Below are 23,374 nucleotides of genomic sequence, written 5' to 3'. Positions count from 1 at the left end.
ACCTTTGGAATGAGGTTAAGGAAAATATCTATTTAAGGGAAAGATTTATTGCTTGTGAGGTACATGAAGGTTTTCTGGTAGTTGGTGTTTCCCATTCTTGGAATTGCTCTTAGCATAACTTTAATGTCAAGTCTGATGCCCCTGGACCATTTAGCTGAATATCTGCTTACTGTAAGCAGTGCTTCATTACAGTGGTCTCTATCAGACAGCACTGTGATACTTGCTCTTGTGTCTAACTTATTTATTGACATAAATGTCTGAGAAAATGTTTGGTCAGGGTCATTAATATTCCATAGGAGTAGAATTTTTCTTCTATTAGAGACTGTTCAACCTCATTTATCTCTTTGTGTGGCTAGTTCTTTAATCTTTTGCTTTTCTGTAACTGTGTCCTGCTTTGACACATTTTCTGAAAGTTACCTATTTGCTTATGATAAAAGTATTCTGTTTTAAAAACCAGGCATTGTTTGCATCCATGAGATTTTTTTCTACAGTGTTTGCAGTTTCTGTCCTTTGATTGTTTGGTGTATATGGTTTTTATTTTGTGATTTTGCAGCTTAAAAGGTTAATAGATTCTTTGGATTAATCTGTTTTAATACTGGACGTCTGCTTCATTCACCACCTGAATTGCTTTCCTGCAAGTTGGGTCTTCTTTGGACTGTAATAAATCTGACAAAGGCTCATCAGTATAGCCTAAAACAATCTGGTTTCATGAATTCTGATTTTATGGCAACATGGTTGGATTTCTCCACTGTCCTGTAGAGAAGGAGTTATAGAGTTATACAGAAAGGAAATAGACCCCTTGCTTCAACTCGTGCATGCCAACCAGATACCCTAAACTGATCAAGCCCCATTGCCAACATTTGGCCCATATCCCTCTAATCCTTCCTATTCATATATCCATCCAGATGCCTTTTAAATGTTGTAATTATACTAGCCTTCACCACTTCCTCTGACAGCTTGTCTCATACATGCACTACCTTCTGCATCAAAATGTTGCCTCTCAGGTCCCTTTTAAATCTTTGCCCCTCACCTTAAACCTACGCCCTGTAGCTTTAGACCAGTTTTAGACCCCTAAGTGTGGAATATGTATTCAGCAAGTGAGATGAAGGAAAATGTTAGCTGGAGAGTTCAGCTTCAAAGTGGCATTGCTGGCATCGAATGGGCATTACAAACCAATTGTCACTTGATTTGTCTACTCTGTATGCTTTGGGCCCATCTGACCCAGCTGCCTTGCTGTGACCTGCTGGTGACTTGCTGTTGTAAACAGATAACTAGAACATCCTTAGAAAACAGCAGGGGTCCTTGCGGAAGTGTGCAGATAGCGATCTGATTACAAGGTTAGACAGAGGTCTGAATGGGGGTGGGGTGGGAGGGGAGGAGGGTAGCAGTGACAACTTCACCATCCAGCTTGATCTACCAGTGGGTGAATCATGGGTCAGAGGAAGTCAAGAGGGAGCAGTGTAGCTTGGGACCTCAGGGGAAAAGCTTTGGGTTTCCCTTGTACCTGTTTTTCAAGTTAATTTTCCTTTCATTTGTTCTGTCAGATACTTAATGCACGATAAGTAACAAGCTGTTGTCAAGCTTTACATGGCTTAATAAGATGCCAAAATGGTGGATGGGAGCATGTACACAATTTCACCACTTGCATTACTGGGCAGGGAAAAACAATTGGTGTCCTTTAACATTGACAGAATCAAGTGTTCTTCATTTAGCATAAACAAATAAAGAACCTAGCAGCCTGTTTCATGGGTCTATTTCGATACTTATCTGCCTTCATGGCCGCACTCAGGAAAGTGCCCTGAGTTACAAAGTAAGTAAGTGCCCTCACTGATAGCGGAATTAGAAGGAGTTCCTCTATGCCCCACTTTAAATGGTGCCTCCAGTCCATGCCTTTGATGTAACTCCTGAAATGCCTGACTCTCAATCTCCTTCCGTTTCCAATTTCTCCCTTTCTTTGCTCTAATAACCTTCCTGTGTGACTTCACTCCCAGCCCAGTATTAACTCCAGTCCTTGTGTTATATCTTTCCCCTATAGCTCTGCAATCCACAGCTGGATCTCTAGAACAATTTAGTTGAATGTGGCTGTGGTTCTAGTGGTCTGGTTTCTAAGCTGTTGCCTACAGCCCACAAGGTGAAGAGTGTAATGTCACACTAGTTCTATTATAAGATCTGATATCAAGTACTTCAGGTCTCATCATCCTTAACCAAGTAATCAACAATTCAGAATTTTTAGATGATCATGTCTGAGGTTTGTTCAACTATTTGAGCTACAGTTGACACCTTATTAGGTGGCCTTTGGCTTTGACAGCTGATTATATGCACTCTTACTGTATAATCTACTGTCTTGTCATTCGATACAGTTGCGCATATCAGCTAAGACCAATGCCTTTGGAAATTACTGTTAGGATTCCCGTGACGTTTCTGAGTGTAGTGCATGGATTTGAAACCACTTTCAAGAATGTTGCATTTTACGTTAAGCTCCAGTTTCACGATTACTCCTACTTCCTTGCAGCACTCTCAGACAGCGCTCGTGAAGACTTCCATTGTGACTATCAAAGCTGCAGTCATAATTCACCAACAAAAGCTGGAAATGGACAGTTGATGCATCGTTCTGGGTTAGTGGACTTGTACTCCAAAACCAAAGAAAGACTGTTACCAGTGAGAGAACTAAGGTAGTAAATTTATTCATTTCAAAAATATTTTTAAATCATATGTAAACTGAGAAATATTTACATTTTGGAAAGTTTATTTAGTATGTCTTTACCTTAATAGTGAATGGTTCATTATGGTGATAATCTATTATAGTGATAACCTCAGAGTTTGACGTCTAGTTTCTTTAGATGACTCCTGTGGGATTTTACCAAAAATTAAGCAAGTTGCCTGTGAACTGGTGGATGTTAGTCATTAATCTCCAGTTGCAGAGACTGTTTTTGGGATGTGCAATAGGATTAATTCTTGTTCCCTACGAAGAGAAAAAAATTGTTTTAGGAAGAATTATGCTTTGTGGTAACCAGAAATAGTAATATATCTGAGGATTAGGACTTTTTTAGAATAAATAAAACTGAGAAGTTGATGAGAGAAGAAAGAGTAGATTATGAACGCTATGTTGCAAAAAACATAACAATGGACAGTAAAAGCTTCTACAGCTACTTAACAGGAAACATTTGACCATGACACATGTGGACTAATTAAAAGAAGATTCAAGAGAGTTTGTAATGGGAAATAGAGAAATGGCACAGAAGCTAAATTGTTTTTCACTGAGGAAGATGCAAGAAATCTCCCAGAATTAGAGATCCAAGTGACTGAGTAGAATTAAGAGTTGAAGGAAGTTAGTATTAGTTAGGAGGTTGGACTGGATATATTAATGATGCTCAAACTTGATCAGACCTTTAAAATGTGAGCGTTGAAGGAATTCGATATAGGGATGGTTGATGCATTGATAATTATCTTCCAAAATGTCATAAATTCTGGAATGATTCTTGCTAATTTAACCCCACTATTTAAGGAAGGAGTAAGGGAGAAAATGGGGAACTACAGACTTATCATCATATATGACTAGTAGGGAAAATGTTTCAAGCAGTCGTGAAGGAAGTGGTAAATACACATTTGAATAAGAATGTCCTGATTGGACATGGTCAGCGTGGATTTGCGAATAGGAAATAATTTTTGACAAACGTTTTGCAGTTTTTTTGAGGGTGTCATGAACAAGATTGATAAAAAAGGAGTCACTAGTTGTATATATAGTTGGATTGTCAGAAGTTTTTCATAAGGTGGTACAGTGGCTCAGTGGTTAGCACTGCTGTCTCACAGGGACATGGATTTGATTCCATCCTCTGGCAACTGAAAGAGTGGAGTTTGCTCGTTCTCCCAGTATCTACTCTGGGTGCTCCGGTTTTTCCCCCACTGTCCAAAGATGTGCAGGTTAGGTGGTTTGGCCATGCTAAGTTGTCCATAGTATCTAGGAATGTGCAAGTTGGGTGGGTTAGCCATGGGAAATGCAGGGTTACAGGGATATGGTAGGAGGTTGGGTATGGGTGGGATACTCTTCGGAGAGTCAGTGTGGACTTGATGGCCTGAATGGCCTGCTTCCATACTGTAGGAATTCTCTGATGAGATCCCCACCACCAGAGATTGGTTAGCAAATTTAAAGCACATGGTGTAGGAGATAATTTACTGGGATGGATTAGAGATTGGCTTATCAGACAGAAAACCAACTGTAGGAATAAATGAGTTATTCTTTCATTGGCTGGCTGGAATACGTGGTGTAATACAAAGACCAGTACTTGGGATTTCAGCTGTACATAATATATATCAATGATATGGACATGAAGACCAAGTGTAATATTTCCAGATTTATCGATGATACAAAACTAAGGAATGTGTATTGTGAGAGAAAATGTGAAACATTTTCAGGAGGATTTGGACAGGCTTTATGACTGGGCAAGATGGAATATCACACTTAATGGGAAGGTCCTGGGGAGTGTTGCTGAACAAAGACCTTGGAGTGCAGGTTCATAGCTCCTTGAAAGTGGAGTTGCAGGTAGACAGGATAGTGAAGAAAGCGTTTGGTGTGCTTGCCTTTATTGGTCAGTCCATCGAGTATAGGCATTGGGAGGTTACGTTGCGGCTGTATAGGACATTGGTTGGGCCACTTTTGGAATATTAGTCCTAGAGATGTACAGCATGGAAACAGACCCTTCGGTCCAACCCGTCCATGCCGACCAGATATCCCAACCCAATCTAGTCCCACCAGTCAGCATCCAGCCCACATCCCTCCAAACCCTTCCTATTCATATACCCATCCAAATGCCTCTTAAATGTTGCAATTGTACCAGCCTCCACCATTTCCTCTGGCAGCTCATTCCATACACGTACCACCCTCTGTATGAAAATGTTGCCCCTTAGGTCTCTTTGATATCTTTCCCATCTCATCCTAAACCTATGCCGTATAGTTCTGGACTCCCCATCCCAGGGAAAAGACTTTGCCTATTCACCCTATCCATGCCCCTCATAATTTTGTAAACCTCTATAAGGTCACCCCTCAGCCTCCGATGCTCCAGGGAAAACAGCCCCAGCCTGTTCAGCCTCTCTCTCTATAGCTCAAACGTTGTGAAACTTGAAAGGGTTCAGAAAAGATTTACAAGGATGTTGCCAGGGTTGGACAGTTTGAAGTAAAGGGAGAAGCAAAATAGACTGGGGCTACTTTTCCTGGAACGTTGGAGGCTGAGTGGTGACCTTATAGAAGTTTATAAAATCATGAAGGGCATGGATAGGGTAAATAGACAAAGTCTTTTCCGCTGGGGTGGGATAGTCCAGAACTAGAGGGCATAGGTTTAGGGTGAGAGGGGAAAGATATAAAAGGGACCTAAGGGGCAACATTTTCACGTAGAGACTGGTGCGTGTCAGAGGAAGTGGTGGAGGCTAGTACAATTACAACATTAAAAGACATCTGGATGGGTATATGAATAGGAAGGGTTTAGAGGGATATGGACAAAGTGCTGTCAAATGAGACTAGATTAATTTCTCATATCTGGTAGGCATGGACGAGTTGGACTGAAGGGTCTGTTTGTGTGCTGTATATCTCCATGACTCTATGATTATATGTGGAAAGAGATTATCCACTTTGGCAGGAAGGACCAATGTGCAGAATATTTCTTTAATGGTGAGAGCTTGGAAAACGTTGATATGCAAAAGATTTGGCTGTTCTGGGCAATAAGTCACTGAAGGCTAACATGCAAGATCATCAAGCGATTAGGAAGACTAATGGAATGTTAGCCCTAATTGCACGAGGATTTGAATACGGAGTAGTAAAGTCTTACTTCAGTTGTGTAATTGGCATGTGTATTTTGGTCTCCTTATCCCATAGAGGGAGTGCATTGAAGGTTCACCAGACTTGTTCCTTGGGTGGTTGGACTGTCCTGTGAAGTGAGATTATGCAGACTAGAGTTTCAGTGAAAGAGTGGTGATCTCATTGAAACTTACAAAATACTTAAAGGGATAGATGCAGGTAAGATATTTCCCCTGGTTGGGGAGTATAGAACAAGGGGTACAAATGTAAAGCAGGGGATATACCACTTAGGACTGAATTGAGACGTGGTGGATCTTTGAAAATCTCTACCCCAGAGGGCTGTGGAAGTTCAGTCTCTGAGTATGTTTGAAGTAGAGGTGATTTACAATGCTGTAAATGGTTTCAGGGTTAGTATTGTAAAAGGTATTGAAGTGTTCAATCAGGTACAGTTGGACTAAATGGCCGTGCAGGTTTGACAAGATGAATGTTCCCATGTTGTGGGCTGCAAGGCCGATTAATTGGTGCCAGTCATGGGTCTGAACAGCTGCCAGGTGTCAGTTTATGCACAAGGTGTGCTAAAGGTCAACAGTTACCCTCAGATTATGTAATTCTATATATTTGTAATATATGGTGTACAATCATTTCTGGAACATTAGAATGTCCAGATGTGTAAATGCCATTAAGCCGAAAGAATTGCACTGCAGATGCTGGAAATCTGAACCAAAAAACAGAAATTGTTGGAAAATCTCAGTAGGTCTGGCAGCATCTGTGGAGGGAAAGCAGAGTTGACGTTTCAGGTTCAGTGACCATTCTGAAGAACATTACACTTGAGAAGATATTACCTCCTGTGGTTGCCTTCAATTGAGTTCTTAATAACTGATGAATTCAGCAGAATTATCATGCAAATCTCTTAAATATATTGGTAATTTTCAATTAAGTTTTGTTCAGAAGAGTGATGTCTCAAAGTTTGGAATGCAAGGGACGTCTTACTTTAAAGAATTATGATCATTCACCTATCATTAATAATGCGTATGTATATTTTCAGCTGACTTAAATGGTGAATGATTACCAAATCAAGCATACAAACAAATAAGGACTAAAACGATTAAAACTTATAGCACAGTAAAATAAATTAATCAGTTTGTTTTCAATGTTCTCTGAAATAACGCAAGTTCCTACTAAATTAGATTTCAGTTAATGTTTTCTGAAATAGATCAGAATTTATCTCCACAAGGATTGTGCAGTAGTCACTCTGATCAGTATTCTCATGGACAGGTACATCTTCAAAAGGTAGACTGGTGAGGGCAAAGTGAAGTATATTTTTTCCTCTTCTGGCTTTTCTGCCCACCTCAGACTGGCAGCTGTGTCCTTCAGAAATTAGCAAGTAATAATGACATAGAGCCACTGTTGGTGATAAACATTGAAAACCCCTCACCCAGAGTACAGACTGACCTCTTGCCATCCTCCATGCTTCCTCCTCAATGCTGTTCTTGAACCTTTTTTCTTAAGCTTTCCTTGTTAAATTCTCTCACTGTGCTAAAGCTGCACTGCGCCCAGATCCCCCAGACTAGGCTTGTGCTTTCCTCTGTCCTCCCTGATTTATGCACAGACTCTCAAAAACAACTCTGAAAAAATACACTGCTATGCTTTCGCCAATCACTGCTTAAGCTAAAGTTATTCAGAATGATTCTGCAACTTTAATGCCAGGCTTTATTAAATAGCACTTATCCAACAGCTCAACACTGGTTCATTGCACAGAAATGTCCAAATGTCTTCAGTGGATCTGGTTGATTCACAAACAAGTACAGAGCAAAACAACGCCTCTGTCTATCCCTCCAGCAGTGATTTCCAGTGTAGTGCTCGCAAGCCACACATTGGCCTAATGTAAAACGTCAATGCAGACTATAAACTGGCTGCTTTTTTTCTTCTTTCTTGATCTGTCCATTGATGTGATAGCAGAATCTGTCAACCATTTAGAAATTCTGGCATCACACCAGCCAGTGCAGCATCTCGATTTTACTGAATCCATTGCCTCCAGAGAATACTGCCACAGGCTGCCTCTGGTGGTTCACTGTTCAGCACTGAGAGGCTACAAGGCTGATACGGCCCAGCTCCAGTACAGCAGAACCTAAATTCACACCATAGTCTTTGTTATTACAATCCGAAGATGCAATATTCCCATCCTGGCTGCTTCTCAACCCTGCCTTGACTGAGGTGTGGTGACCCTCATGCTTAATCACCTCCAGTCATCTCTCTAGAGTGAAAGAGCAGCCCTGTGGTCTTCTGGGACTATGCACACTTTACCTTTTACAATTAGTAGAGAATGGCAGTCATGTCAAAAATGGCTAAGGCAAGAGTTAGAGTTGGGCCTGTTCCAAATCTGACCGTTAAAGGAAACCAGGGAGAAATGTATTGTATAAGCAGGATCAGTGTTGCAGTCCAACACACACCGATGTTTTAATGACACTTGCTGCCATATTTAAGGAGTTAAAGATCCTAAAAGAACTTTGACAGTGACTGAGGTGAGGTAAGCGTGCAAGGTACATGAGGGCTGGGTTTGGCAGGTGGACAGATAGGAGGGCAATGAGCCAGATGGATATAATGCCAGTGTAGGTCAGTTGGTCAGGTTGGTCCTGAGTGAGCTGAGGAACATCAAATCCAGTGGGACCAGGGTGTGGTCAGGTCCAGTTGAGTCAGTCTGTGCTGGGCTGGGGGTCTAGGTGCTGGTGGGAAGAGTATTGAGTCAGGGGGAGGTAGTTGTCTTTTCGGGCAGCATTAGGGATTGGGGTGGTGTATTTGGGGGTCCATTGTGGAGTTAGAAGTTCCATTTGAGTAGGTGTTTAATCCTTCAACCCTGCCGGGGTAGTTATTAAGCTGAAGTGAGTCAGAATCTTTCAAATTCTCTGACTTTTTAATGACTTTCTCCAGATGGTGAAGAAATTCATAGGGTTCCAGATTTTTTAAAAAAACTGCTCATCAGAGAATTAAGATTTATGAGCAGTTTCCACCAGAGCCAGATTCTGTTTAGTCCAAATGTGTAGCTCCAGTCAGCTCTGTTCCACCAACTCTCTGACCGTTGGAATATCTGGGCTGTAAACCCGATATTCAGTAGTGTCTCTTGTTGATTACTGCGTGCCATAGGCCAAAGAGTGCTGCTTTAAGAGTTAATGATGGCAGGTTCTTTAAAGGAGGAATAAGTCTTCTTAACGATCAGCAGTTAACATGGAGCTTGGAAGATGTATTTAAATATTTTAAGGTTGTAAACCACAGCTGGAACTGATGTGGGCAGACGGGAAGGAGGACAGTCGTAAAGGTGACAGCTGCTCATATAGGAATATTCTTGTCTGGGCAGCTGCCAAGTTTGCTTTTAATTGGGTCTTTGAGCCAGAGGCAGGTGTGTAGTTGCTGACTGTCAGACTGGTTTGATGGCAGCGAGTGAGCTGTGCTGCCAAGCAAGAATCAGATTGGCTTTGTGCTAAGGAGCTGCCCGGGCATGATTTGTCCTTTTTAAGGAGCCGCGTTACCCAGGATTGCTTTGCTGGAGAGCTTGGGAGTTGTTCTGCTGAGTGAGAGTGATCCCTTCATAGTGGTTTCGTTTTGATCAAATGGGAATGATTGGTGCATTTAATGCTCAGGAGTTGTTTGTAGTGGCATAATTAAATGTATTTAGTGCAATGAAACAGCTGCAAGTAAATGGGGAAGGACTTTGGAGCAGAATGAACATAAACCAAAGACCATTTTGGCCAGGACTCTGTCTTTAGTGAATGATTAGGGTTATTTGACTCATAGAAATTTATGGGAAATACAGAATCCTTTAAAGACCCCATACTATAGGAAATGTGCTAATATGGGTGAGAGTAATCATTATTCTTATGTAACTCAGAGTGAGCTCTGATAGGCTATTTGAATACAGAGCTGTCAAATCCGATGACCATTGCTGGGAGTGTTTGCAGGCAGGAGGGAAAGTTGAGTTGAAACCATAATTGAATCAGCCCGCAATCTTCTTGAATGATTAAGCAGATTGAAGTGGCTGAACTGCCTCCTGTTGCTCCTGTTTCTTAAGTTGTTATGATTGGTAATCAGGAGCTATAACTTTTTCTATCCTCCCGCTCCTCCCTGATCGAGAGGAACTGAGGTGAGTGCAAAACTGAGGCATCCTGTAGTCTCAGTCTTTGGTTATACGTTTATCTGCAACCTATGAGTCATGTGATGATGCTGTGACTTTAAGAAGTTATTTTGTCCTGGTTTTGTTTGAAGAAAGGTTTTAAGACAGAGATGAACCCTCTTAAATCCAATCATTGGAGTAAACAGCTTGTGAGGACTTGGGACTTTCTTTGAAAAGCTGTAACTATAGAAGCAGCATGAAAGGCTGTGGTCAAACTCCCACAGAACCGGGATCTTTAGTTTAGCTTTCAGCAGAAGCTGCTGGGGTTATTGAAAAGCTGCCATTTGTTCTTTGCTACAGCTGAAAACCGGAGCTCTGTCTCTCTCAGAATTGTCTTTTGATGTTCTTTCCTCCTGGATTGGAGAACTGCATGTGAGATAATCTGTTTTCTGAATTTGCATTATGCCAAGGCTGTGTCTATGGGATGTTACTATATTGGAACAGTTAATTAATGATAGTTACTGTATCTATTATTCTGTTATGTTTTCCAATAGAGTTAAGGTATTCCAATTACTTCCTTCTTTTGTTGTGTTTTAACTATAGTAGATGAATAAAGTGTGTTTTGCTTTAAATCTGGAAGTTTGATTAATTGAATTCCAATCAAATTGGAACATAACACCCTACATTTACATTTAAAACAAGAAAAATTATGGTCTGGACTGTCTTCTGAATATTTTGAGGGGTTTGGTCTGCTCCATAACACTCAAAACAAATCGTTATGCTCTAACTTGTTGGAAGTACTGTGTCATGGTGAGTGGTGGGTCAGCTCAATCAATGAGGCTTGAAGGTTAAGAAACTAAGGAATAATGAAGAAAGAGGGTAGATTAGAATGGGTGAATTCATCAGATCAGATTCAGGAATAAAAATCATGGAAAGAAATTAATTTATTAGAATGAGCAAAAGATAAAGGAAAAGTGGAAAAAAACACTAAAATTAAAAAATTTCAATATCTGCTGAAAGTTTTTACCAGAAGGAATGATGCTTTAAATTACTTTGTTAAATTTCTGGGTTGCAGAGGCAGATTTGCACTGTAGTTAGCAATCCTGATGCTGACATCAGGATTATACATGTACCATTAATTTCCATAAATAACTTGCTGTGGAAAGTTTAATGGAAAATTAATGAGGAAAATCAAGCAAGTTCTTAAAAATAATGATGTGCCACTTGCGTGAAGCTGGTTGAACAATTAATAGAGAATTTTAAAGATTGACACATCGAAGTGTTGTTGCACAGATTTCAGAAAGACACGATACCTTTTAAGACAGTTGAATGGCTTCAGGAAATGTGACACCCTCCTAAAAGATCTCCACCTTACTTTCAGTCAGTTAAGTTGTCAGTCAGTGAGTTGACCTGTGTCTGTCAATCATTTGTATAAGGACTGAATCCAGCTGTGAAAATGAGTTCTGAGGAAGGGTCACCGGACCCGAAAAGTTAACTCTGATTTTTCTTCACAGTTGCTACCAGACCTGCTGAGCTTTTCCAGCAACTTCAGTTTTTGTTTCTGACTCTGGCTGTAGTGTACATCTGCCAGGTCATGTGTAAAGCTAATATACCAATGTGATTCCTTGTTATGTACTGATCAGAATTATTTTATTTAACTGCAAAGGGAAAAGGGAGACATCATATTGCACAGGTCTCAAATATCTGTATTGCATCATAGCGTGTGGCACCCGAATTAAAAGTTTTCCATCTTACTCTCATAATCAGTTAAACAATTAGTCGATTGGTTAGTCAGCCAGTCAACTATGTAGACACTGTAACAGCAGAAGCAACCATTGAAGCCAGACCTTGTGCAACTCTGAGATGTTCTATTAGCATATGTGGATGAGTTGGTAATAAATTTCCAGCTCTCTGCCTCAATAAGTACCCGAGTCTGTGTGGTATTGGTTAAATGGCTTAACATTGGGAAAATTGCAGTAAATTTCTTAATCACCTAAACAAAGTGTGGGGTTGAAAGTGTTAGCTGGTAACCAACATGTCACCCCCACTGCCAAGGTAATTCGCCCAATCAGTTGTCAATCTGTTTGCAATCTGGCTAGCTCATCAAGGCTTGCTCCTTCCAGGGGTCCGAAACTCTGCCTGCTTTTCTGGGGATCAAGTGGTTAAAATGCTTTTTATCCTCCTTCCATGGGTACAGGTGAAATGAGGTGTGGGCAGTGGGGTGGCCTTTCCAAGAACACCTTCTGTCACTTGTGATCATCGCCAAATTGGGACTTTTGGAGCACTCGCCATATTCGGCAAGTTTCCATGGTTTCCCATTCTGGAGATAGTCACATTTCCTCCTGATTGTGGGGGAGGTTAGTGACTCGGTGATCAGGGAGGTGGTGAGTTGAGACCTTTTTAACTGGCCATTAATTGGCCACTCCATGGCCTTTGTTGCTAGTGAGTTGAGAAAATCCCAAATGGAGCTTCTTTCTTTCCACTTACTTTGCTGAGGTGGTGAGAATTGGCCCCATTTAGAATGCTGTGTCCAATTTTGGGCCCATACCTCAGGAAGAACATACTTGCGCTGGAGCATGTCCAGTGGAAATTCACACGGATGTTCACTGGAATGGTAGGCCTAACATATGATGATTGGCTGAGGATCCTGGGATTGTATTCATTAGAGTTTAGAAGTTCGAGGGGAGGTCTAATAGAAACTTACAAGATAATGCATGGCTTAGAAAGGGTGGACGCCGGGAAGTTGTTTCCATTAGGCGAGAAGACTAGGACCCATGGGTATAGCCTTAAGATTAGAGGGGGTTAATTTAGAACGGAAATGAGGAGACATTTCTTCAGCCAGAGAGTGGTGGGCCTGTGGAATTCATTGCCACGGAGTGCAGTGGCGGCCCGGATGTTGGGTGTCTTCAAGGCAGAGAATGATAAATTCTTGATCTCGCAAGGAATTAAGGGCTACGGGGAGAGTGCAGGTAAGTGGAATAGAAACACCCATCATTATGATTAAATGGCAAAGTGGACTTGATGGGCCAAATGGCCTTGCTTCCACTCCTATGTCTTATGGTCTTATGGAGAAGGGGGTAAGTTTCTTTCCATGGCAAATTGCTCCATAATTTCCCAATCCTGTCAGCTTCACTAAGGGAGTAATTCTGCCCCCTTTATATCATTAACATTATTATTTTTGACATGAGCCAGCCCATCATTTTGGGTTCTGCTTCTAGACTGATACATGCAGGTCCTATCTTTGTGAATACCTAATACTGCTTTGCAATACTTCATTCTGCATTCAGTACATGAAGTGAGCTACTAGAAATAAAAGCGTGGCAAAGCAGAAGACTAGTGAAAACCGTTTAGTTCCGTCTGGTTTGTCTCCGATTTCAAAGGGAAAATAAGAACAGAAAATGTTGTACTCAGCAGGACTGGCAACACCTGTGAAAAGAGAAGCAGTTAATATTTCAGGTCTGTGACCTTTTATCAGATTGTAATGCAGTTTCCTCTATACAATAGCAGAATGTCCAACACAGAGCAATGTGCTGTGAGTTGCTTTATAAGTGGTGGGGATGGGCGGGGACAGGGTGCAGTGCTGGGGTCTCATGGCACCTCAAAGTAGTTTAAACTTTCTTTAAATCTTTTGTTAAAAATAGGAACAAGTAGGAGTATTCTTCCTAACGCTGTACATCTATAAAATGGTGTTTCTTTTTTCGACCGCAACAATTGTGTTGTTTTGGGCGTCACTGTGCATTCGACAGTCGAATTTTCTGAACAAACAGATGCTATCCTTCTTTGATATTTTTGTGTCCTTTCATAGGATGTGGGTATCAGCCATCATAGTGGGATGGGTGTACACCGGGTGGGAAAGAAAGCCACTCAACATCTCGCTGTGAGCCTGGTGGATTCCTTCCCAGTCAGGCACTTAATGGCCTACCAAGGTACTTGGCATTAAATTACAAGGGACTGAATGCGCCCTGCCTGTCCACCACAATAAGTCCCCTCCCTCTTCTCTCTCTCTCTCTCTCTCTCTCTCTTTCTCTCTGCTGCCACACTGCCAGCCAACTTCGATTGGTCCTCCCAATTGATCCCACAGTGAATCCAAACAATTTGTACTGTGGGGCATGGCTGCACCTGGGCCCTGTTGCAGTACTGGCAGTGGCCACTGCTGGCACCAAACATCTACTAACCCTCCCAATTGATTGGCTGTTCATGGACATGTGACTTTCCCCCTAAGAGGCACGGTGGCCCTAATGACTGGCTACCTCACGGGCAGTGAATTCCATTGGTGCTTCCAAGGTAACCACCAACTTTCTGGCCAGTGAACAAGACTATCACTGCAGCATTTAATATAGCTCTGTCTATGCAACAGTGATACCTGACTTCCCTATTTATGTTACACCCTCTGGGCTTCATCTGTGCCGGGCCATTTCAGTCTTGCATGTTTTGGTTTTCGTGTCTCTAATGCAAGCTAACTAGATTTTATATTAGAACATAGAACATAGAAAAGTACAGCACAGAACAGGCCCTTTGGCCCACAATATTGTGCTGAGGTTTAATCCCAATGTAAAATATAATAACCTGCGCACCCCTCAACTGACTGCTATCCATGTGCATGTCCAGCAGTTGCTTAAATGTCCCTAATGACTCTGCTTCCACCAGCACAGCTGGCAACACATTTCATGCATTCACAACTCTCCGTAAAGAACCTACCTCTGACATCTTCTTTATACCTTCTTCCTAATATCTTCAAACTAGGACTCCTCGTACCAGTCAATCCTGCCCTGGGGAAATATCTCTGGCTATTGACTGTATCTATTCCACTCGTTATCTTGTATACCTCGATCAGGTCTCCTCTCTTCCTCCTTCTCTCCAGAGAGAAAAGTCTGAGCTTATTCAACCTTTCTTCATAAGGCAAGCCCTCCAGTCAGGCAGCATCCTGGTAAACCTTCTTTGCACCCTCTCCAAAGCCTCTGTATCTTTTCGAAAGTAGGGCGACCAGAACTGGACACAATATTCCAAGTGTGGCCTCACCAGGGACTTGTAGAGCTGTAGCAAAACCTCGCGGCTCTTAATCTCCTGATAATGAAAGCCAAAACACCATATGCTTTCTTAACAACCCTATCCACTTGGGTGGCAACTTGGAGGGATCTATGTACTTGCACACCCAGATCCCTCTGTTCCTCCACACTGACAAGAACCCCGCTTTTAATTCCATATTCAGCATTTGAGTTTGACTTCCCAATATGCATCACTTCGCATTTATCCAGGTTGAACTCCATCTGCCATTTCTCAGCCCAGATCTGCATCCTGTCTATGTCGCGCTGCAGCCTGCATAGCCCTCGATACTATCGACGACACCTCCAACATTTGTGTCATCTGCAAATTTACTAACCCACCCCTCAACCTCCTCATCCAAGTCATTTATAAAAACTACAAAGAGCACAGGCCCAAGAACAGAGCCCTTCGGGACCCCACTCAACAATATTCTCTTCAATATTCTGAATTTATATTTATATTTGAAATGCTTCCTCTTCATTTCACATTTTTGAAGAAATCCTACCAAATATATTCAATCAATAAATGCAATCATGACTAATTCTTGATGTTTCATTCATGGTTGACTTCATTTTTTGTCTGCTTCTGATGTGAGCCAATACAGTGAGTAATTTTCCATTGTTAGTGAAATGATGAAGTGATGATTTCATCCTCGTGGAGTGGATACTAAGAGTGTCAGGAACTGAGCTCAAGCTCAGCATTTAGCTGCTTAAAATGCAATGTTTTCAGTGATACACTGGGTTACTTCATGTAGTCAACTCAGCAAATTAAGATATCCATGAACAACAACGGAAGCATAGATAGTGCAAAGAGTCAATAACTGTTCTTACACCAGTGAAAATATTTTGTGCTTCTATGGTGAAGGGAAAAAGCAATACATTTAACACAAATGGAAATTTGCAGTCATATTATAACTTGCAAACGTGTCATCCCACTTCCACTTTACAATGATGCATGGCATTCCAGCTCAGTGATGGCACAGCATTGGCCTGGAATTTCCAGTATTATTAAGGCTGGATTTTACCAGCGTGATTGGCTTTGAGAAAAGACCAAAGAAATGCTTTGAATAAGAAGCAGTTTTTCTTTATTCACTCATGGGATGTGGGCATCGCTGACTTTAGTGCACCAGATAGGTGTTTTTTCAACAACGGACTCATGGTCACCATGAGGCTAGTTTTTTCATTCAGTGTTTTTTCTTTTGTTGTATTGAACATTCATCATCCCCATCTCAGAGCCAATAGAAATCACTATTTTGGAAGGTCCCAACATTTGATTTTTGATTCAGTGGTTTTTGAAGATTCTAGTATTTTCCATATTCTACAGCTTTATGTGACATGGTCCATTTCCCAATCTTCATATGAGGCTGCACATTGAAAACCTTGCAAAGTGTTCCTGGTGCGCCTAGTTGAATGTCTTTGGTAGAGTCAAACATGATAAAGTAAAGATGACAGTCAGTGAGTGTGATTGTTGTTATCAAAGAATGGTCTCAGCACTGAGACTACTTGACTTGCCATTACATTGCTAGAACTATTCAGAGACTTTTCTCACGAATACCTTCATGTTGTATATCTCTATGACTCTGTTCTTAAGTGTGGTGCCCTGAACTGGATGCATTATTCCAATTGAGGCTGAACCAATTTGATACAAATTTATCACATCTTCTTTACTTTTGTACTCTGTGCCCCGAACTAAAGCACAAGATTCCAAATGTTCCATTAAGAGCTTCCCCAAACTGTCCTGTTGCCTTCAATGGTATGTGTACATATAAGACCAGGCTCTCTGCAGAGGGGCCATCTTTATAATTGTGCCCATTGCATTATAACAGCACAAAACGACTATCTTTAATTTGTTGTTAAATTTTTAAAGCATCTTTGTCTTTCCAGGCTAAACCCAAAGCAAAACTACTTCTATTAGGTGTGAATCTGTGATTGGATTTGGATGTGAGCATAAGAGGTACAGTTAGTAAGTTTGCAGATGATACCAAAATTGGAGGTGTAGTGGACAGCGAAGAGGGTTACCTCAGATTACAACAAGATCTTGACCAGGTGTGCCAATGGGCAGAGAAGTGGCAGAAGGAGTTTAATTCAGATAAATGCGAGGTGCTGCATTTTGGGAAAGCAAATCTTACCATACTTTTACCATTAAGTGTACACTTAATGGTAAGGTCCTAGGGAGTGTGCTGAACAAAGACACTTTGGAGTGCAGGTTCATTGCTCCTTGAAAGTGGAGTCGCAGGTAGATAGGATAGTGAGGAAGGCATTTGGTATGCTTTTGTTTATTGGTCCGAGTATTGAGTACAGGAGTTGGGAGGTCATGTTGCGGCTGTACAGGATATTGGTTAGGCCACTGTTGGAATATTGCGTGCAATTCTGGTCTCCTTCCTATCGGAAAGATGTTGTGAAACTTGAAAGGGTTCAGAAAAGATTTACAAGGATTAGATTAGATTACTTACAGTGTGGAAACAGACCCTTCGACCCACCGAAGCGCAACCCACCCAGACCCATTCCCCTACATTTACCCCTTCACCTAACACTGCGGGCAATTTAGCTTGGCCAATTCACCTAACCTGCACATTTTTTTGGATTGTGGGAGGAAACCGAAGCACCCGGAGGAAACCCACGCAGACACGGGGAGAATGTGCAAACTCCACACAGTCGCCTGAGGCGGGAATTGAATCCGGGTCTCTGGCGCTGTGAGGCAGCAGTGCTAGCCACTGTGCCACCGTGCCACCCACCGTGTTGCCCAGGGTTGGAGGATTTGAGCTATAGGGAGAGGCTGAATAGGCTGGGGCTGTTTTCTCTGGAGCGTCGGAGGCTGAGGGGTGACCTTATAGAGGTTTACAAAATTGAGGGGCATGGATAGGGTAAATAGGCAAAGTCTTTTCCCTGGGCTTGGGGAGTCCAGAACTAGAGGGCATAGGTTTAGGGGGTGAGAGGGTAAAGATATAAGAGATCTACGGGGCAACATTTTCACGCAGAGGATGGTACGTGTATGGAATGAGCTGCCAGAGGAAATGGTGGAGGCTGGTACAATTGCAACATTTAAGAGGCATTTGGATGGGTATTTGAATAGGAAGGATTTGGAGGGATATGGGCTGGGTGCTGGCAGGTGGGACTAGATTGAGTTGGGATATCTGGTTGGCATGGACGGGTTGGACCGAAGGGTCTGTTTCCATGCCGTACATCTCTAGGACTTTGAGTCAACACACATTGAACAATCCAAACGGTGCTCATAGCCACATAAACAACCAGTTTAAGATCACTTACAATCACTAGAAATGAAATACATTTATACTCTGGGTCTTGTTGTCTGTAAACTAAAAAAAAATTCAGGCCTTGTGAATTATTTTTTGATTTAAGTAAAAGTATGGGACTTTATTTCTCTTGTTGAAGAGTTGCCATGGAGAATGCACCAATCAGTTGGCCACCCAAACAGTTATACAATGCAAAGGGAAAAGTGAGGAGTGCTGATGCTGGAGATCAGAGTCGAAGGGTGTGGTGCTGGAAAAGCACAGCTTGTCAGGCAGCATCCGAGGAGCAGGAGAATTGAATGAGCCCGATGAAGAGCTGTTGCCCAATACGTCGATTCTCCTGCTCATCGGATGCTGCCTGACTGGCTGTGCTTTTCCAGTACCACACTCTTCCAGTACAAAGTGTTGCTTCTTTGGAAATTTGGCATTCTTGTGTCATTCCTGATGTATGCAAACCAAAAAGCTTTGAAAACATGTCTCTATTTAAGAAATACCCAGTCAGTTCTTCGATAACGCGGTGGTTGAGTTCTTGTGCAATCTCGTGTTATACAAAATTGTGCTTTAGAAACCGCAATTAAAAATGTCGGTGATGTAATCGCGTTACAGCCAGCACATGTTTTAAATGTTTGTGCCTTGAAAACAGCGTCCCCTATTTGTCAACCGCATGACAGCGAATTTGCGTTAATGAATCATGTGTTATAGCAGAACAACCTGTATGTAATTATTGCCAGTTGTGTTGATTTAAAGACTAATCATGTGGAGAACATACATTGTACAGGTCACTCTGTGCAAAATTAGACAGTGGATGACAAAAAGGGGTTGAGTTGACAAAGGGCAGGGCGTTCAGAGGCTGAATGGTGAGAACTGAGACAAGTGGGTATGTAGCTCCCTGTTACCAACTGATGTTTCAGCTACGAGAGGGTCAAACTGGAGGCAAATCACTGTCCATCTGCAAGCCTCAGGTCGCTTGTTAAGATTTTGAAAAGCCAAAGTGAGACCATCATCGGAGGCTTCCTGGAATTTCACATTGGACTGCAGGCTGACCCCATTCATCAGGAGCATGGCATCTATCTGGAGGCAGCCTTGATGCCAGTTAATAATTTCCCGGTCATGCTTACCGAGGCCTGCATTCGGGTGAACCTGCTTCTGATTAATTGAATTCCAATTCCACCAGCTGCAGTGGTAGAATTTCAGCCTGAGGTCCCAGAGCATTAGCTGGAACTTGAAATGTGAGTTCAGCAACATTACACAATGTCATCACCTCCCCTTGTCATGCTTGGGTAAAATCTTCTGGAACTTACAAAAGGTGCGAGAACTTCACTGGGCAGGAGACAAAAATTTAGTTTCTCAATGCCTGGTCCAGGTTTTGCTGTTAAACTTCTTGACCCCTTTCTCTGAGGCTGACCAATGGTCAGAAAACTCTTTCGTATTCAGTAGTAATGGTGTTCCCCAAAAATGGGAAGCACATATTTTACAAGCCTGACTATATACATGAGGCATGTTCTGAAGAAGGGTCACTGGATCCAAGATTTTGTCTCTATGCATTCTCTCCACAGATGCTGCCAGAACAGCCGAATTTCTCCAGCTATTTCTGTTTTTTTTTCTATATGAGCCATGTATCAGGCAGGGTAGAACTTTTCCTCCAGACTTCTTCAGTAACTCAGCTCCTTCGTAATCTACGTGTTTCCTCATGAAATTGCTTACGATGTGAAGGCTAAAGCCTCTCCATTTTGACCATCTCACGAGGGGTCTGACCAGGCCACTACACTTGCCCAGTGTGGGAGCGGCACTCACTGATGCCAGCAAACCAGCAGAGGGCACGACAAGCTGGACTTAACTCAAAGTAGTGCTCCACTCAAAAGGCCATCTCTTGGCATTATATCATTGCCCCATGCAAACTTTTGGTGAAAATCAATCGTATGTGGACATTCTCTTCATTGTACTGACAAGACCTTGATGGGGCATGATTGCTGATTGTTTTAGCTGCTTCTCTGTTTAAGTGTGAACTTTGACAGATCTGTGAGAGGCAGTGACAATGTGGTGCCAGTTGTACTACATTGGCTGCTGCAACAAGGTGATCGACATTGATTGCCCATGAGGTATTTGATGGAGATACCTGGCACCTAACTTCCTGGTTGGCAACTTTACAACTACACCTGGCAGTAATGAGAGCACGAAGCACTGAGTGGACTGGTACATTCGCTGGCAGAGCGCAGCAGATCATTTATCTTCTTGTGGCACTTGGGCCAGGTTCTCCTCAACCACTAGAGGGCACTGCCCACCATAGCCACCTCTGTGCAGGCTGCCTTCATAAGTCAAGATGGCTTTTTGTTGCCATCCATAGGGAAAAAAGCTTGCTTTCTTTCCTGGACAACCTTCAAGGAAACATCTAGAGAGGCATCATTAAAGCAAGGTGCCCAGCTTTTGCTTGATCTCTGACAACTCTGCCTGGGTAGGGGTTGATGAGTAGGAGTGGAGTGGTGCTCTTGGGTTGATGCTGCTGTTGCCTGGTTACCTTTCAAATATGGCCCCCAGATGTTGGAGCCCAGAAAGTCTTGGTGGACTTTGGAATCTCCTTCCAATAAAGTTGGATCTTTTCACTTGCACATGACTGTGTAATGAGCTGAGAAGAACAAAATTCTGTGGAAAAACCTGACCAGCCCTCAAGTGGAAGTCCCTTCTGCTTTGATCCCTGCCTTGCTCGTTTAAAAAAGAGAAAATTCCACATTGTACCAAGGCTAACATAATGCAAGTGTCATTATCCTTAAATGAAGCAAAGAATTCTGGATACTGGAACCTGAAATGAAAACAGAAATTGCTGGAGAAACTCAGCAGGTCTGGCAGTGATGCAGAGTCCGGCTTATACGTCTTCAGAACTGTGACAGTAGCTTGGAAAAGGTAGCATTTATGCTGACAACAGAAGGAGGGGGCAGAAAAGGAGTGAGCGGATGGGCTGAGGTGGAGCCCAGAGAGAGAGAATGACAGCTTGGGAGACAAAGGATTGGATGTTCAGGAGTGTGCTCAGGAGAAAGAAAAGCTGACAATGAGGACCACAAGTGAAAAGGAAGCAGCCCATGTCATGTTAGAGCCTGGGGTCTGTGGGGGTGGGTAAAGGACATGGAAGAAAGTGTTCAGGTTCTGACATTTTTGAACTTAATGTTGAGTCCTGAAGCCTGCAGGGTCCCCAACTGGAAAATAAGAAACTTATTCTTAACAGTTTTGTTGTGCTATCCAAATCTCATGCTATGTTCAAGATGCTGATTATACAGCTTTCACAATTCTTGCATCTCTCTGGAGTTGAAGTGCTGTAGTCCTTTATGTTCTAACATGGCACTTTAGAGTTAACAGCAATCTAAGGTGCCAAGCTAGTTTTATGCTCATTGCCATTTTTCAAAGCAGCTCTTACAGAAGTCGAATAGATATTTCAGAAGAAATGAACAGCAGACTTCAAGGGTTTTTTTTAATATTTCCATTTTCCTGTACTGCAATTGCAGGTTCAATTAATGAAATTGCAATTTCAATTAAACGATCCAGCAAATGTTAGCATTCTTAAATAAATTACCAAGAAATAAATGAAGTTGTAAGATTTTCATCAAATTGTATCACCAGGATTGTGTCGTGGAAAAGACTGCATGTTTCCCTGGTTTAAAAATGTGCTGAATTGAAGATGGACCTGTCTGAGATCACTATGATAAGTCTTTTTTAGATTTAAGAAAAACTTATTATAAAAACCATTTTCTGCATAAATTGTATGACACATGTTGATGTGGTCGGGCTGGCTATCTTTTATGGAGGGCAGTGAGTAAAGAAAATGAAAATTGTTGAATTCTTGAAAAGTTCAGGTGGTGGGGTGGGGGTGGCCTTTATTGTCCAAAGAATCTCTGCAATTGTTACAACATTTGCCAGAGATGAAACATGGTTTTGTGTTGCACTGATGTGACCATTTGAACTGGTGGGGAGAAGATTAATGAAATGTTAGGACTGTAATAGCTGGAAGAACGTAAATAAGAACACAATACCCGAGCAATTTGACATTAAGTACAAATAGAGTGCAAAAAGCCTGTAATGGGCCGTTTCCCCCAAGTACAACCTCTTCAGTTGGAATACTCTCCAAAGTAGTTATGAGAGGCTCTGGTTGTGCCAAAGTGAATTTTATTGGTTTCATTTTCTCACATCCCTTTAGTATTGATGCAATCTATCACATTCAAACATCTCCCTCAAGTAGCAAGTTATAAATGAGCTTTCCATTTGATCTTCCATCAGTAAGGAGAGGAACAGCTGAACTGAAACATGTTTTCTGCTTTTAATGCCACTATGTTCCTCACCACTACAGGTCTTGGCAGCTTTGTGACCAAGACCATGACTGATTTCAGAACTTGCTGATGTTTAGGAAAAGAAATTGGCGCACCTTAAGGCAGTGAATTAGCCCATGCATGAAAGCCAACAAATGTGATGACAAATCACTTTACGTTAAGCCTTGTCCAGTTTGATCTTAAAAAAGAAAGTCCAGTTTTTAGTATTCACCAGTTTTCAGGTAGCCAGATTTTGCAAGATGTACCTGTCATAAGAGCTGTCTATATTTGTCAAAGAGCAATGACTTGAATTAGCTTGTGTCAATGTCAATGCCATAGTTCCCTGGGGTCGGGGAGTCCAGAGCTAGGGGGCATAGGTTTAGGGTGAAAGGGGAAAGGTATAAAAGCGACCTAAGGGGCAACTTTTTCACCCAGAGGGTGGTACGTGTGTGGAATGAGCTGCCAGAGGAAGTGGTGGAGGCTGGTACAATTACAACATTTAAAAGGCATTTGGATGGGTATATGATTAGGAAGGGTTTGGAGGGATATGGGCCAGGTGCTGGCAGGTGGGACTAGATTGGGTTGGGATATCTGGTCGGCATGGATGAGTTGCACTCAAAGGACCATTTCTGTGCTGTACATCTCTATGACTCTATGACAGAAGCTGCTGTGCTTGATTATGCAAAACTAAACACTGTGGATGTTGGAAATCTGAATACAAACCAAAAATGCTGGAAATATTCAATAGTTCAGTCTGCATCTATAGAAAAAGAAACTGAGTTAATGTTTCAGATCTGAGGCTTTTCATCAGAACTAGGAATGCAGCATTAACTGCGTTTCTGCCTTCACAGATGCTGCCAGAAGTGCTGAGTATTTCCAACATTTTCTGTTTTTAT

The 23,374-nt window shown here is 42.0% G+C and overlaps 1 protein-coding gene across 3 annotated transcripts in view; it reads left to right on the top strand.

Moving 5' to 3' along the window:
* The window catches only part of unc13c (unc-13 homolog C (C. elegans)), a 582,280-nt gene that overhangs the window by 96,721 nt on the left and 462,185 nt on the right, over positions 1-23,374 (top strand). For all 3 annotated transcript variants that reach the window (XM_087981434.1, XM_087981433.1, XM_087981432.1), the window contains exon 8: positions 2,513-2,672. In XM_087981434.1, the coding sequence (XP_087837560.1) occupies positions 2,513-2,672 (160 nt within the window). The remainder of the gene's footprint in view (positions 1-2,512; positions 2,673-23,374) is intronic.

This window comes from Chiloscyllium plagiosum, unplaced genomic scaffold, assembly GCF_037043375.1.
Source record: "Chiloscyllium plagiosum isolate Xiang-an unplaced genomic scaffold, Cpla_swu_hap1 HiC_scaffold_39, whole genome shotgun sequence".
Classification (NCBI taxonomy): domain Eukaryota; kingdom Metazoa; phylum Chordata; class Chondrichthyes; order Orectolobiformes; family Hemiscylliidae; genus Chiloscyllium; species Chiloscyllium plagiosum.
Note: the sequence above shows the minus strand (reverse complement) of the source record. Positions and strands in the feature narration are given on the sequence as shown.